Raw genomic sequence first — 17,132 nt, forward strand, 5'->3', positions numbered from 1 at the left:
TAGGAAAGTAAGTTGTGAGGTGGATATAGAAAGTCTGCAAAGGGATATGAGTAGATTAAGTGAGTGGGCAAAAATTTGGCAGTTGGAGTATAATGTGGGAAAATGTCAGGTTGTCCACTTGGCAGGAAGAATAGAGGAGCTGAATATTATTGAAATGGAGCGAGACTTCGGAATGCTGCCATAATGAGGGATCTGGGTGTCCTTGTACGTGAGTAGATACAGCAAGTAATTAGGAAGACAAATGGATCATTGGCTTTTATTGCAAAGGGGATGTAGTATTAGCATAGGGAAAACTTGCTACAACTGTATATGGCATTGGTGAGACTGCATCTAGAGTACTGTTTTGGTCTTAAGGGGATTTCTGGGATAAGGGGGTTATCTTATGAGGAATGATTGGGCAGGTCGGGCCTATACTTATTGGAGTTTAGAAAAATGAGAGGTAATCTTATTGAAACACATCAGATTCTGAAGGGGCTTGACAGGGTCCATGCTGAGAGGATGTTTGCCCTCTTGGGGGGCTAGAACTAAGGGACACTGTTCAAAAATAAGAGTTCTCCAACTTAAGACTGAAAGGAGGTGGAATTTCCTCTCTGAGTTGTTAATCTTTGGAATTCTCCTTCCCAGAGAACAATGGAGGCTGGGTCATTAAATGTATTCAAGGCTGAGTTAGAGTTTTGATTGGCAAGGAGTGAAGGATAATGGGGGAAAGGCAGGGAAGCAGAGTTCAGGTCACAATCAGATCAACCATGATTCTTAAATTTCTTAAAATTAAAAATTTCTTAAGATGATCTTAAAATAGGACATGTAGAGCAGGCTCGAAGAGCCGAATGGCCAACTGTTCCTATTTCTTATTATGTTATGATCCGAACAATGCTAAGCCTAATGATGTTGTGATCACTCTTTCCCAAATGCTCTCTATTAAATATCCTCTACTTGGCCAATCTCATTTCCAAGAACTAAATTCAGAACCGCTTTCTGCTTCTTTGGGTTGGAAGCTCACTGATCCTGTACATATTTAGGAATTCTTCTCCCTCATTGTCCTTTTCACTGTTTATCCCCCTGTCTATGCTGAGATGATTGAAGATTTCAAAGCTATTAATTTTACATCTTTTTGACATTTGCTTGTAATTTTTCTCTTCTGTGACCTTTTCATTTATTTAGAAGTCTGTAGTAAACAACCAGCAAAGTTACAGCTCCTGTTCAGTTTCTTGACTCTAACTTAATGGGTTCTGTCTTCAATTCCTCTGATGCATCACCCCTTTCCAGGGCTGTAACAAGTCCTTTGATCGATGCTGCCACCATCCACCCTCCAATCTTTATGTCCCTTCCATATTCCTCCTGCAGCCAGGGATGTTAAGTGCCTACTCCTCTTGTTTGAGCCAGGTCTCTGCCATTGCCAATATATCCTAATCCCACGTGACAACTTGTACCTGCTTGCCCACCTTACTTACTATGTTCACTAAATTTATGCACATGCGCTCTAAACCTGCCTTTGACTGCCATGCATTTTACTCCTGATCCTTCATACTTCTGGACTACTCTTTATTCTAACGCAGTCTGCTTTTCCCAGTCCCTTATGCATCTTATATCTCCATTCCAGTGCTTCATCCTGGTTTCCCACCTGTGCCAAATTAGTTCACACCCTTCCCCAGAGCACAGTTTTACATTATATTCAAAGCTTATGGTGAATACAACCCATTATACTCAAAGGCCCATGTAAATAAAATTTAAGCTTGCCCCCAGAGGACCTCATACCCTCACATCCCTCTGTAATACAGAGCTTCAGGTTAATTCTAGTCTCATTTACAGTATCCCAGCTAACCAGACATGGAGCAGGGATTTGATCTGACACCTATTTCCTCTAAATAGTTACTCTCAGATAACCAGGAGTACAGTTGTATTACCTTACAGTCAGTGCAAATATAAAACAGGTCTTAACAGGTGAATGGATTTCACCTTGAACTGCCATTGGTATGTTGGTATGTTTCAGCAATGCCCTGCATTTTATTGTCAGACTATTATGTGGAGGACATCAGATTATTTGGCAGCTACCCAGATATTATAAGAGTTATGGTCTTGGGTAGTCACTGATTTCCCACCAGGCACATGGCTATACTGTATGTCAGCTGTGGCTCTCTTGCCTCTGAGACAGAAGGCTGTGGGGTCAAGACCCAGTTCAGGGATTTAATCACAAATCCAGGTTAGCAGTTCAGTGAGGTACTGGGGGAGTGTTGTGTTGCTGCAGATGTCGTCATTCAGATGAGGCATTAAATGTCAGCACCCTGTTACGATCTATGTAGAGACCAATAACTTTAAAGAGAAATTCGAACTTCCAGTTAACAGCTGAAAGAAAGACACATCAACATTTCATGTTTTAAAACTTTTACTGCAACAAGTAATTAAAACGACTATTAACCAAACACCATATTCTTTTTGTGAGTAACTTGTGCTTAAAACTATATAAATGAACAGTTTCTTTTTATCACACGTTTTACACTGCACAGAATTACAGTTCTTATCACACCAGTTCACAGTTGGGCCTAGCTTTCAATACGTTTCTCCCATTTTACTTTACAAGCCGGGTAACCTCTAATCCCAAAATCATCTTACTGTCAGGGCTACACAGTAGATTTCTTCCTCTAACTCCAAGCTAGGCAAATCTTCCAGCTACCTTTAACTCCTTGCAAACTTGGTGTTCAATCTGAACGTGAGCTCCCACCTGCATTTTGTATGTTGAATGATAGAGTCAGCAATTTTTCTGGTTAAGGTACAGGCCTGGCTCGTTCTATTTCTTGCTCTCTACCTCTCAGATGTCTACAGACCACACAAGACAAAGCTGCACCTGTTTTCTATCTGTAATATTCCTGGGTTTAAAGCGAAGCCTGTAACCTGATCTCAGAAATATCTCCCTCTCTCTTCTTAGGCATGGCAACAGGAAACACACTGGCTTTGTATCCAAGTGGAAATGCTAATTTGTTATCTTTGATCGCAACTCCCTTTCATCTTCAGCTTTAACACCTTTCTGGGACTTTGGGAGACTGAGGGTCAACTGATTGTAGACTTAGAAACTGCTGTCATTGTCTCCAAGTGTAAATACCTTGCACCTTCTTCTTGATAAAACAATCTGAGTCTTCCTCTGATCTCTAGCAATGAATCCACCCAGGCTTACTGCCAGGCAGACTCCAGCAGAAGTCACATGATCCCCTTCATTTATTCTAAATTTAAAGCTGCAGTTCCAAAATATAATAATCTTATAAACCAAAAGATACAGTCCTAAAACACAATCTTATAAACCCCACAATTCTAATGGATGTAAAAGGTCCCATGATGTTATTTCACAGAAGAATAGGGGACCTCTTCTTAGTTTCCCTCGCTCAACTGGAATCACTCCTAAAGCACCCACTTGGCTTTAAAGTGCTTTAGGAAGCCGGTAGTATGAAAGGCGCTATATACGTGCAATTATTTTCTAGAGCTGGTTAATTCAGTTTTTAACATGAGTCAAGCTTTCTTTGTTTGCTTGCCGTGATCATGAGTTGGGCTTCAAGTTGCAAAACTCCTTCGGGTATTTGGACGATAAATATTCCTTGGTGCACCCACCATGGCAATACCTTGACCAATCAGAGCCTACTTGCTAACCAATCAGCACCATTTTTTCTCATGCAGTATAAATCGTTGCTCCCTTTGAAATCTAGCATTCTTTTGTCTGTCCTGATGAGTGAAAAATGAAAAACGTTGACAGCATGTCTCTTTCTTTTTTCAGCAACACTCGGGTTAAATATTCATCCGTAAATTGTTCCTTGGTGGCCTTATGAAAACTGAAAGTCTTAAGTGGGACATAAGACCATTTATTTGATGATCTCATCGACTTCCCTTTTCTTTACCTACATTCCTCATCTTGGGTGAGCAGTGTCAGCTTGCTTGTCCCACCTTTCACAAACACAGGCAACCCTTAGCAAGAGTATCCTTCTTTCCAAATCTCCTTGAAGAAATGAAAGCTTTTGTAAATTTGTGCAAGGCCTGGGGAAACTGTGACATACAGAACCCTTATTTCCCAGCCGCTTTAGACACTGTCACACACTCACCCTGATTTCATGTAACATTTCACTGTTTCTATAAACTCTGCACTTGTGTGTTCAAAAAAATTACTTCTATATTGTAAGTGTGGGATTTTTGACCTGGAAGTACATTTACTTCTGTAGCTAAGCTGGCCTCATAACTGATCTCTGTAGGAGAGTCATATTGGAAATTTTAACTCTGTTTCTCTCTCCGCAGATGCTGCCAGACTTGCTGAGTTTTTCCAGCATTTTGTTTTTATTTCTAATAAGTGCCATTGTATATTGTGCTCTCTGCTCCGACCCAACCTTTTGGAGAATGCAACTATTGGACAACAGTTTCAAAAAGTCAATAGTTTATATTTAAGAAATAGAAGCAGGAGTAGGCTATTCAGCCCCGCGAGCCTGTTCTACCGTTCAGTAAGATCTTGGCTGATCTGATTGTGGTCTTAACTCCACTTTACTTGACCTCAACTAACCCCCCTCCCCACTGTCCCCCGCAGCTCTTGACTCCCTTGTTAATCAAGAATTTGTCTACCTCAGCCTTGAATATATTCAATCCAGACGCATTGGAATAAACACATTTTATTCACCAATATTTCAAGAATTGCTGCTGTCCTTAGCCTTCTAAACGTATTATCAAAAACAAAAACAAAAATACCTGGAAAAGCTCAGCAGGTCTGGCAGCATCTGCGGAGAGGAACACAGTTAATGTTTCGAGTCCGTATGAGACTTCAACAGAACTAAGGAAAAATAGAAAAGTGGTGAAATATAATCTGGTTTAAGTGGGGTGGAACAGGTAGAGCTGGATAGAGGGCCAGTGATAGGTGGAGATTGCCAAAAGATGTCATAGACAAAAGGACAAAGAGGTGTTGAAGGTGGTGATATTATCTAAGGAATGTGCTAATTAAGGGTAGAAAGCCAGACAAGCAAGGTACAGATAGCCCTAGTGGGGGTGGGGTGGGGTGAAGGAATCAAAATAGGCTAAAAGGCAGAGATAAAACGATGGAAATACATTTAAAAATAATGGAACTAGGTGGGAAAAGAAAAATCTATATAAATATTTGGAAAAAAGGGGGATCGGAAGGCTGGTGGGGATGGAGGAGAGAGTTCATGATCTAAAATTGTTGAACTCAATATTCAGTCCGGAAGGCTGTAAAGTGCCTAGTCGGAAGATGAGGTGCTGTTCCTCCAGTTTGCTTTGAGCTTCACTGGAACAATGCCTCAGGCAAAGGACAGACATGTGGGTATGAGAGCAGGGTGGAGTGTTGAAATGGCAAGCGACAGGGAGGTCTGGGTCATGCTTGCGGACAGACCGAAGGTGTTCTGCAAAGCAGTCACCCAGTCTGCGTTTGGTTTCTCCTATGTAGAGGAAACAGCATTGGGAGCAACGAATGCAGTAGACTAAATTGAGGGAAGTGCAAGTGAAATGCCGCTTCACTTGAAAGGAGTGTTTGGGCCCTTGGGCGGTGAGGAGAGGGGAATTAAAGGGGCAGGTGTTGCAACTTCTGCGGTTGCATGGGAAGGTGCCTTGGGAGGGGGTTGAGGTGCAGTGGGTGATGGAGGAGTGGACCAGGGTGTCCCGGAGGGAACAATCCCTGCGGAATTCCGCCAGAGGGGGTGAAGGGAAGATGTGTTTGGTGGTGACATCATGCTGGAGTTGGCGGAAATGGCAGAGGATGATCCTTTGAATGCGGAGGCTGGTGGGGTGATAATTGAGAACAAGGGGGACCCAAATCATGTTCTGCGGAGGAGTGGAAGGTGTGAGGGCGGATGGGCCGGACACGGTTGAGGGCCCTGTCAATCACCGTGGGTGAAAAACCTTGGTCAAGGAAGAAGGAAGACATGTCAGAGGAACTGTTTTTGGAAGTGACATCATCAGAACAGATGCGACGGAGGCGAAGGAACTGAGAGAATGGGATGGAGTCCTTACAGGAAGCGGGATGTGAGGACCTGTAGTCGAGGTAGCTGTGGGAGTTGGTAGGCTTGTAATGAATATTGGTGGACAGTCTATCACCAGAAATTGAGACAGAGAGGTCAAGGAAGGGAAGGGAAGTGTCAGAGATGGACCATGTGAAAATGATGGAGGGGTGGAAATTAGAAGCAAAATTAATAAATTTTTCCAGGTCCAGATGAGAGCATGAAGCTGCACCAAAGTAATCATCGATGTACCAGAGAAAGAGTTGTGGGAGGGGGCCAGAGTAGGACTGGAACAAGGAACGTTCCACATACCCCATAAAGAGACAGGCATAACTGGGGCCCATGTGGAGGAAGTGAGAGGAGTTAGAGGAGAAATTGTTCAGTGTGAGAACAAGTTCAGCCAGACGGAGGAAAGTAGTGGTGGATGGGGATTGTTCGGGCCTCTGTTCGAGGAAGAAGCGGAGAGCCCTCAGACCATCCCGGTGGGGGATGGAGGTGTAGAGGGATTGGACGTCCTTGGTGGAGGAGGCGGTTGGGGCCAGGGAACTGGAAATTGTTGCTATGATGTAGGGTGGCAGAGGAATCACGGATCTAGGTGGGAAGGTACTGGACAAGGGGAGAGAGAATGGAGTCAGGATAGCAAGAAATGAGTTCCATGGGGCAGGAACAGGCTGACATGATCGGTCTGCCAGGACAGTCCTGTTTGTGGATTTTGGGTAGGAGGAAGAAGCGGGCCATCCGAGGTTGGGAGACAATGAGGTTGGAAGCTGTGAAAGGAAGATCTCCAGAGGAGATGAGGTCAGTAACAGTCCTGGAAACAGTGGCTTGAGGTTCAGTGGTGGGGTCATGGTCCAGGGGGAGGTAGGAGTAAGTGTCTGCGAGTTGACGCTCAGCCTCTGCGAGGTAGAGGTCAGTATGCCAGACAACAACAGCACCACCCTTTTCAGCAGGTTTGATGACAATGTCAGGGTTGGACCTGAGAGAATGGAATGCAGCAAGTTCAGAGAGAGACAGGTTAGAGTGGGTGAGAGGAGCAGAGAAATTGAGACGACTGATGTCACGCCAACAGTTCTCAATGAAAAGATCAAGAGAAGGTAAGAATCCAGAGGGAGGGGTCATAAACACATTATGAACTCTGCCCCTCCTCAGATTGCAAAACCCAATTAATTAATTGCTGTTTTTAAAAATGTAACTTGTAATCTTCCCTTTTATTTTCCAATGCTAATCTTATCCTTTTTGATCCTCCTTTCATTTCTGTGTTACTTTGGTCTGCTTTCCCCCACCAGCAACTCACCCTGATCCCTTCTCATTTGTTGGAAGACCCACTGGCACGCTGCTTTACCAACATGTTCCCACTTCTGGGCCATTTTTGATATTCCAGTTTGGGGTAGATATGGTTACTCACTGGCAATCGGCAGGTAGACAATTCGGACCCTATTGGGTGCGGGGAAGAACTTTTTTATGCAGCGGGTGCTAATGACCTGGAACTTGCTGCCTACGAGGGAGGTGGAAGTGGAGACGATGAATAATTTCAATAGGAAATTGAATGGGCACTTGAGGGAAATAAACTTGCAGGTCTATGGGGATAGAGTTGGGGGGGGAATGGGACTGACTGGATTGCTTTGCAGGGAGCTGGGCTAAATGGCCTCCTTCTGTAATGCCGTAATGATGCTATGATGGGATTGGGATTCTGGAATGAAATGCAGCCCATTGCCTGTTCCCCTGAAAGATGTGGCCTGTATCGTAAATCATAGGATATTTTGATATTGCACATCTTCATTTGGCATTTCAATTAGACGAAGTACACTAAATGAAAACTAAGCACGGTGAACTGCTTTTTGGAAGGGCCTTTTGTTTGTGTACAGAGATAATATACAGCACGCTGTCTGTAGATACTTGATATTAAAATTTCAACAGATATTCCCCCCATGAAAAATTTGTAATTCCCCAATATCTTAAAATCTACGTATCCAAGTTATGTCGCACTGAACTGCAATGGTTAATGTTTTTGCAGATGGCAGTCAGTGAGGTGTCGTTAACGTGCTCCTAAAGTCTTCATTGTTATCTGCAATTCCGTGTTCATGTAATAATTGCAAAACTTGACCAGTTAACCTGGGTAAATCAAATGCTGGGTATCAGTATTTATTAGCAGAATCTGCTCCCGTCATTATGCCTATGGTCTGGCTCGATTGACACCCAAGGCCCTCTTCGGCTGGATTACGCATCATGTCTAATTGTCCAGGCTAGCATTCATTCCTCCACCAATGTCATCAGAACACATTATCATGTATGTGGGTCCCTGTGTGCAATTTGGCCGCTGTAATTCTTACATTACAACAGGGCTGTAAAGTGCTTTGGGATATCATGAGGTTGCTATCTGAATGCAAGTCTTTTTTTTTGACACACACCTTGGGAATCAAAACTAGAACCTTCTGATCTGTTGCCTTTATCCAATGTACTTTTGGAGCACGCTCAACACTTGGCTCTTTGTGTGGTTTCATTGTTCATGATGGCCACCAGCAGCTGAAGCACTGAGCTCCCGGCTGTGCTGGACCATGTGTTGAAGTCTGGAAGGTGGCTGTGGTTTGCATTTACTAGAAAAATTTTATGCTTGTGAATGGCAATTTTAGATTTGTTAAGTATTTATAGTACACCAGGGGTAACAGATAAATTACTGACAGCGCTGCTGGTCTCTGCAGCCGTTCAAAGTGCTGGCAATCCCATGATCGTACTGCAAGGGAACAGCCATTATATGCTGGTTTAATGTGATTCTAACATCAGAACTTCCCTATGTTGACAATTTCTTATTCTGGAGCTGTGGTTGAGCATGGAGTTGTGTTAAACAGTGCTGGTCTCTGGAATGCCCCATCTGCAGGAAGCCCTTGAGCTGAATTATATCTCACTTCATGAAAAAGTGGGGAAGGCAAGGCCTATTCTAGAATGGAGAAGGGGACAACTGCTGTTATTCGTTATTCCCCAGTTTGACAATCAAGATTGGATTATGCAATGACTATTGTGTTATGACCGATGCAGTTGGTAAAGCGGAGTTATTTAAAAATCCCAGAGGGAAACTTTAAACAACTGTCATGACCTATAATTTTAAGTGTTATGTTTGAGATGCGACTCTAAATTCAGGAATCAGAGCACCAGTTCTTGAGGCTTTACATTAAACCAATTGAAACATTTTATTAATTTACACAGGTTAAAATATATACACAAGGCTACAAATTACTACTATCATAACTTTTAACAAATTCCCAAACTAATCTCCATTAAGGCAACAGCAACCCATAGACTTAACCAAACACCAAGCAAAGCATTTTCACCTTACAAATTCAAAATGAGGCACTTTTCACTGTGGAGCCAGTTGGAGGCTTGAATCTGTCTTTTGATCTTACATTGCCTCTGCTCCGCACACCCAAAAACTACTGAAGTTATACCAACTACCACTGATTGAATTCAAATTCTCATTGTCTCACCAGCCGCTTAGAACTTTACTTTTTAACAATGGAACCCCATTCATTGTACCAAATTTTATTAGTAATATAAACATATTGCTTGGTAGCTGCTAGAAAGGCTTCTTGAATGCTCTATTCAAAAAATGCAAATACACTCTACCTCTCTGTTTACACCTCAAACTAGTACATTCTAGTTGACTTTAATCTAATTAAGACACACCTACAGACTAAACCTCTATTTTAAAAGAAAAATATTTTCCAAAATATTATATAGATTAATAGCTTCATGACAGTTGTCAAAACATAACTTCCAATATCCAAAGCCACATTATTCAACACCAACTTGTATTTACATAGCAGCTGTAACTCGGTAAAACTCAGACTCAAGGTGCCTCACAGGAGCATTACCAAACGAACATTTACCCTGAGCCACTTGAAATATTAGGGCAGGTGATCAAAAGTTTGGTTGAGATGGATTTTAAGGAATTCCTTAAAAGAGGAGAGGAGGGTAGAGAGGTGGAGAAGTTCAGGAAGGGGATTCCAGAAACTGGGGCCTGGGCAGCAGAAGGCATGGCCGGAAATGAAGGGTGCAAAGGAAGTGGGCCATACGTAAGTACAAGGTCAGAGCTGTCGAAACTCAGATTCCTTGGAGAATTGTACAGCTGGAGGAGGCTACAGGGATCAAAAGGGCAATGCCATGGAGCAGTTTGAATATGAGGGTTAGAATTTCAAAATTGAGAGGCATTGCTGGACTGGGAACCACTGTAGGTCAGCGAGCAGAGGGATGACAGGAATTAGTGCGAATTAAAATGTGGGCAACAGAATTTTGGATAAGCTCAAGTGTACACAGGTTGAACGTATTCGGCAATTGTAGGTTGACTTAATCGTGTGGTCTTCAGTATGAAGACTTTGAAGAATCTAGTCAAACTTTTCAACAACAAATACTAGCATTTATCTGCACTTGTTTCATGTAGAAGAATATCCCATGATGCTCCACAGAGACAACATAAAAAAACACAATGGACACCACTGAGCAAAACATTGAGATATTATGAGAGGTGACCCAAAGAGTTGGGTTTTAAGGAGGGTCACAATAGAAACAAATTAGTTTATGGTGAGAATTCCATAGTAAGGTACCGAAGGCATGGCCTGTAGTGGTGGGACTTCAGAAATGGCAGAGAGTGGGGTTATGGGGTGGGTCTTGAGGTCAGACCCCGAGGGGAAAGGGAATTTGGGGCTGGGATGATTAAAGAGAGAGATCAAAACGAGACCATGAAGGGATTTTTAAATCTCTCCTGCATTGTGTTGCATCGGGGTTAAATACAATCAGGAGCTTGGAGTTGCCAGGAGAGATCAGAAGACCGAGAGCCAGTCAGCAAGGTCTCAAATCACTAAATGGGGGGAATAAATGCATAATTGGAAACTTTGGTTGATCATTAAAAATAAATAATAAAATTGTACACTGGACCTCATTGTCACATCGTCCAGCTGCACAAATTAACTGATGCCTCCAACCTCTTCACAAATGTCAGAATCTCCACTTTGCTGCATTTAAGATTCAGTGGATGCTTTTCTGCCTGTCGTTTAATATTGCTTTTGTAACAACAATTTGCCTGTAGTGGGAAGGAATTATGACTGTGCAATCAAGGGATCTACTTGCGTTTCTTCAAAAATCATCTTCTAGATGATCAGTGCTTACATTGAAAGCCTGGTTACTCCAGGTGATTGTTGACCTTAGTGTAGAGATCTCCAACTATTCTTTGGGCTAATGGTCTGTAACTTCCGAGCTCTGGGGCGTTTGGTACTGACCCCCCCATACCTTCTCCCCATGGGACCCCTCCCAACGGGGCTTCTCCCACGCCCCTGACCTCCACCCTTCACCACTGACCTCCCGACCAGCATCGCTGCCATTCCCCCACTGACCACCCAACCCCCACCCCCGCACTGACCAACTGACCCCCAACCTTAATGTAATGAAACGTCACAAGGTGTGTTATAGAGGCTTTATAAAACAAGTATGACACCGAGCCACAGGACAAGATGACCAAAGGTTTGGTCAAACAGTACATTTTAAGAAGTGTCTTAAAGGAGGAAAGTAAAGTAGGGAGGTGGAGAGGTGAAGGGAAGGAATTCTAGAGCTAGGGGCCCGGGCAACTGAAGCAGTGGTCACCATAAAAGAGCGTGCGATATTTTGGTTGGCAGGCGTGCGCGAGAGTTGCCTATTGAGGCTATTAGTCAGTTAATTAAAAGCTATTCTTCACTGCCCATCCAACCTTACAGTTAGCGAGCGGGTGAATCAACCGGGAAGCCTTTGGATTCTTTAGGAAACCTCATCCATGGATGTTTTTCACCTAATTTTTAATAACGTGTATGATCGTGTGAGTGAGTCCTATGTGGAGACGTGTTTTTCGCATTTTCATGACCTTAATTTTGATTTTAATATTCATCTGCTCCCTGAGGCAGCTCCCTCCCTTGCGCCCGCACAGAACTTTTGAACTCTCCTGCCTCCCGCCCCCTACCCCGGCAGCGCTGAGCTTCTCAGGGCGTCTTTATCGCCGGCTGCCCGTTAATTGGCCAGCCGAGCATGAAATCGCGGTGGGGGGGGGGGGCCCGATCGTGAGTGGCGGACTATTTCCTGGCCGCTCCAGAGGCCTATCCACCGTGCCCACCTAGCGACCTGAGAAACCTGCCCCATGAGCACATTAGCAGGGACATTTACACTAATCATTTGTAAGTCGCTTGTCAGGCCTCCGTTATAGTGTAGTTTCCAATTCTGGGAACCAAATTTAGGAAGCTAGGATAGTTCTCCACAGAATAGAGATGCTGAAATGGGGATTTGATAGAGGCGTTCAACATTGTGAAGTGTTTCACAAAGTAAGGACACAGACTGGAGAACCAGAGGGAAGGTGAGGGTTTTTAATGTAGCAAATTGTGACCTGGAGTGAGCTGCCTGAAAGAAATGGGATACATAACATGAAAGGAAAGGTGTGCAGAGCTATGGGGAATGAGCAGGTTAGTCGATGGAATGGTCTCCTATTTTACATAATTCCATAATTTAAATAGATGGCGAATAATTACAGACTGGCTCCCTTAATACCTGTGAAATCTTTCACCATTTTCTCTCCTTAAATGTCTTGTGACATACATTGCTAGGAAATTGTAAATCATCAGGCATCACTCAAAATATAAGATTTGTGTGCGTATGTGTGTGCGCAACTCCGAATTAACTGGAGCTGTGAATGTCAGGATAAAATCATTTCACGGTTTAGGATTTGGATGTCAGGATGGAGTTTGTAATTTTGAATTTTCTATGTTTCTTTCTCAGTTGGTGTGATCCGGTGCCCAGTCTGTCATCAGGAATGCAGACAGCCAGATATCATAGACAACTACTTTGTCAAGGATACAACCGAAGTGCCCAGTAGCACAGATGAGAAATTCAACCAGGTGAGAGGCACTCCCATTCACACTCAAATGTGGTGTAACAAGTTCAAAGCAGGGCTGGTATTTGCAACTTCTGTAAAAGCACAAGGCACAAGCAGCCCCATCAGTTTGGGTGGTAGCAAATGTTGGATTTTTCTGACTATTATCTGGTATTATATGACTCAGGCTCTGACTGACTCCACCCCCTTTAACATTGGCTCAGGCTCTGACTGACTCCACCCCCTTTAACATTGGCTCAGGGTCTGACTGACTCCACCCCCTTTAACATTGGCTCAGGGTCTGACTGACTCCACCCCCTTTAACATTGGCTCAGGCTCTGACTGACTCCACTTGGAGCTATTCTTTGTGCTACTGAGTTTGTTTTTAAGAAATGAGATCAAAAGTGGTGCCAGAATGGTACATTAAACAGGGGGAAGAAGTGTAAAATGGCTGGCCTCCTCTGGATTCAGTGCCTTTTTGTTTGTTTACCTGTATACTGCCTCGGGCTGTACCATGGAGACTGTAATGAGTCTGACAGGAGAGTTAACAGAAGCGCAATGTACTTATCTAAGCAGACAGATCAGCAGATATTAAACAAATGTAGAATGACTTGCAGGAGTGCACAAAAGAAAAGGTGTATGCTGGATGCCAAATTGGTTGTATGCTTCTCTGAAGTTAATTCAGAGCAAATGGTATATACATGGGGAGATGGTTGTGCAGTGGTAATGTAACTGGACTAGTAATCCAGAGGATTTTGGGAACATGGGTTTAAATTCCACCATGGCAGCTGGTGGAATTTAAATTCAATTAATAAATCTGGAATATAAAGCTAGTCTCAGTAATGGCTCTATTGAGTGGGAACAGTTTCTCACTATTTACCCTGTCCATACCCCTCAGGATCTTGAATACCTCTATTAATTCTCCTCTCAGCCTTCTTTTCTCCAAGTAAATCAGTCCCAATGTATCCTCATAGCTACAGCTCTTTATCCCTTGTGAATCTCTTCTTCATTCTCTCACAACCTTCCTCAAGTATGGCACCCACAACTGGACGCAGTACTCCAGGTGAGGCCTAACTAGTGTCAACATGACCTCCTTACTCTTGTACCTTTTAATAAAGCCTAAGATACTATATGCTTTATTTAACATGCCCTGCCATCTTCAATGATTTATGAACCTACACACGGAGGCCCCACTGTTCCTGGACCTCCTTTAGAGTCTCTCCCTTTACTTCATGTTGTCTCACCCATATTCTTCCTGCCAAAATGAATCACCTCACACTTCTCTGCATTGAACGTCATCTACCACTTATGTGCCCAATCCACCAACATGTCTATATCCTTTTGAAGTTCAAGACTATTCTTATCACAGTTGACAATGTTTCCAATCTTCATATCATCTGCAGATTTTGAAATCATGCCCTGAACACCACAGTCTAGGTCATTAATATATATCGGGAAGAGCAAGGGTCCCAACTGACCCCTGGGGAACTCCATTACAGACCTTCCTCCAATCTGTAAAACATCCATTAAACACTATTCTTTGTTTCCTGTCACTCAGCCAAGTTCTTATCCAAGTGTCTGCTCTCCCTTTTATTCCATGAGCTCGAACTTTGCTCACAAGTCTGTTGTGTGGCGCTGTATCAGATGCCAAGTGGAGAGCATTCCGTCACACTCCTGACTTGTGCCGTGTAGATGGTGGACAGACTTTGGAGAGTCAGGAAGTGAGTTACCCACCACAGGATTCCTAGCCTCTGATCTGCTCTTGTAGCCACAGTATTTATATGGCTAGTCCAGTTCAGTTTCTTGTCAATGGTAACCCCCAGGATGTTGATAGTGGGGGATTCAGCGATGGTAATGCCATTGAATATCATGGGGAGATGGTTAGATTCTCTCTTGTTAGAGATGGTCATTGCCTGACACTTATGTGGGGTGAATGTTTCTTACCACTTGTCAGCCCAGACCTGGATATTGTCCTGGTCTTGCTGCATTTGGACATGGACTGCTTCAGTACCTGAGGAGTTGCGAATGGTGCTGAACATTGTGCAATCATCACCGAACATCCCCACTTCTGACCTTATGATGGAAGGAATGTAATGTGTTGGAGCAGATGAAGTTTACAGGCATGAGCCCCTGTGTGGATTCACTCCTGTTTTATTTAACATATAGCTTGAAGCTTAACTTTCTGGCATATTTACTCTGAGACAGTGAAATGGCCTCCAACAATTTCTACCCTCCCCTCCCCTCCCCTCCCACCTCATGAGGAGGTTGGCATCTTGCTTTTTATAGTTCTGCTGGCTGTCCTCATCTTTGTTAGCCTAACGAGTGAGTGCTGGGGCTGTAGTCAATACCAAAGAAGTGGATTCTGACCTGACCATGCAGAGACGTCTAGCAGTGCTCTGAATCGGGGGAAGGAACTGGTCATCGGAGGCACCGAGTCCAGCTGGAACCAGTAGAGTCAATACAGACTGTACTCAGTAAAGAAATTTGCATTTATATAGCACTTTTGAAGTGTATTCACTGTAGTAACGTAGGAAATGCAGTTGAAAATTTGTGCACAGCAAGTCCCTCAAACAGTAATGTGATAAACGAACAGATAATCCCCTTCAATAATGTTGGTTGAGGGATAACCATTTTCCAGGACACTAGAGAAAATTCCTCTATCATTGGTCCTCTCAGGTGAACATGGAAGATTTCCGATGGGACCTCCATCTCGTGTCTCGTTGGAAAGGTGGCACCTCTAGTGCAGCACAGAGGGTGTGCTGTGCTCTGAGTTGGCCTGGATTATATGTTCAAGCCTCTGATGTGAGACTTGAAGCCACAGCCTCTGACTCAAAGACCAGCGGACTACCAACTGAGCAATGGCTGACAATTGCTTGAATGTGTAATTTGTGGTTGATGAGAATTAATTGAAAACCTTACATGTTGCCTTTGCATCTCAGAAATTGAGGGAAAACAACTTTGGGAATGGCCTTTTGGGATTTGATCGGCATTTTACATTGCTGCTGAATCTATTGGTGCTGTGGAGCCCCTTGACTGCACAGAGCGCTGCATTTCAGACCCACCACCAGCTTCTCAGGCAACCAATGGCGAGCAACAGAAGGCGGCCTTGCCAGCGACACCACATCCTGAGAGTGAATTTAAAGAGAGTCTCACTATTATCTGCTCTACTTCTGTTTCATGTGGCTGCAGCAAGGGTATCGTTAGTCAGAGGTGACCTGTGAGGCGCTATCCTAGCACTCTGCAAACATTCCTGCTGAAGAAGTTGGCTTAAAATGAAATTATGGTGACTGTTGCCTGGGAAATTTGGTCATTGACCGACATAGCCCAATGTTTGTCATCACTGACCAACTTAATTGAACTCGACCTCTTTCTGTGCATGTGGACCATAGCATTGTGCCCAGAGGGCAACAGTACTGGTGGTAAATCTCTGTACCTGTAAAAATCCAGCAGTGTGGTGAAATTAGGTTGCTGCTCTTTCTACAAGGGTTTAAGCAAAATAATAGCTTTCATTTATATAGTGCCTTTAGCATGGTTAAATGTCCCAAGGGACTTTGTTAGCAAGCAAAAATTGACACCAAGCCAAATGGAGATATTAGGGCAGATGATTAAAATGTTGGGCAGAGGCAGGTTTTAAGCAGTGTCTTATAGGAGGAAATGTAGAGGCTTAGAGAAGGAATTCTGGCGCATAGGCCCCAGGCTGCTTATGGAGCAATTAAAATTGGGAATCCGCGAGACTGGAATTGGAGGAGCGCAGAGACCTTGGAGGGTCGTAGGCAATATTGCCTAAGCTGTGCAGTTACACCCTCAGTTCCTGCTGCTCCCTTAAGCTACTGTGCATGTGCGTCTAGGGTCTCTCCAAAATGTCAAGGGCCTCTGCATGTAAACAAATCAAACACGCTTTCTATATAAAAAAAAGCATACATTGGTTATAAGACTGGAGAAGGTAAAAGAGATGGGGAGGGGTGAGGCCATTGAGCGATATGAACACAAGGTTAACAATTTTAAATTTGAGGTATTGCCAGACTGGAGCTAATGGAAGTCAGTGAGCACAGGGGTGATAGGTGAATAGAAGTTGCTGAAAGTTTAGCATCTAAGCAGCAGGGTGTTTAATGAGCTCAAAAGGTGATGTCCTCCTCCACACTGAATCTATGTGATGCATTTGTGATACATTTGTGAATTGCAAATGGATTGAAAGTGCAGCCAGCATCAACACTGCCCTACATTGAGGGCCTGTACACCTTGCATGACACTGACATTCCTGCCCTTATTGTGGAGGTTTGCTG

At 43.6% G+C, this 17,132-nt stretch overlaps 1 protein-coding gene across 2 annotated transcripts in view; it reads left to right on the forward strand.

Annotated features, from left to right (window-relative positions):
* LOC121293133 (E3 ubiquitin-protein ligase TRIM33-like) overlaps window positions 1-17,132 on the forward strand; it is a 127,539-nt gene that overhangs the window by 35,332 nt on the left and 75,075 nt on the right. For both annotated transcript variants that reach the window (XM_041215858.1, XM_041215857.1), the window contains exon 2: window positions 12,756-12,874. In XM_041215858.1, the coding sequence (XP_041071792.1) occupies window positions 12,756-12,874 (119 nt within the window). The remainder of the gene's footprint in view (window positions 1-12,755; window positions 12,875-17,132) is intronic.

Source organism: Carcharodon carcharias, chromosome 21, assembly GCF_017639515.1.
Source record: "Carcharodon carcharias isolate sCarCar2 chromosome 21, sCarCar2.pri, whole genome shotgun sequence".
Taxonomy (NCBI): Eukaryota; Metazoa; Chordata; class Chondrichthyes; order Lamniformes; family Lamnidae; genus Carcharodon; species Carcharodon carcharias.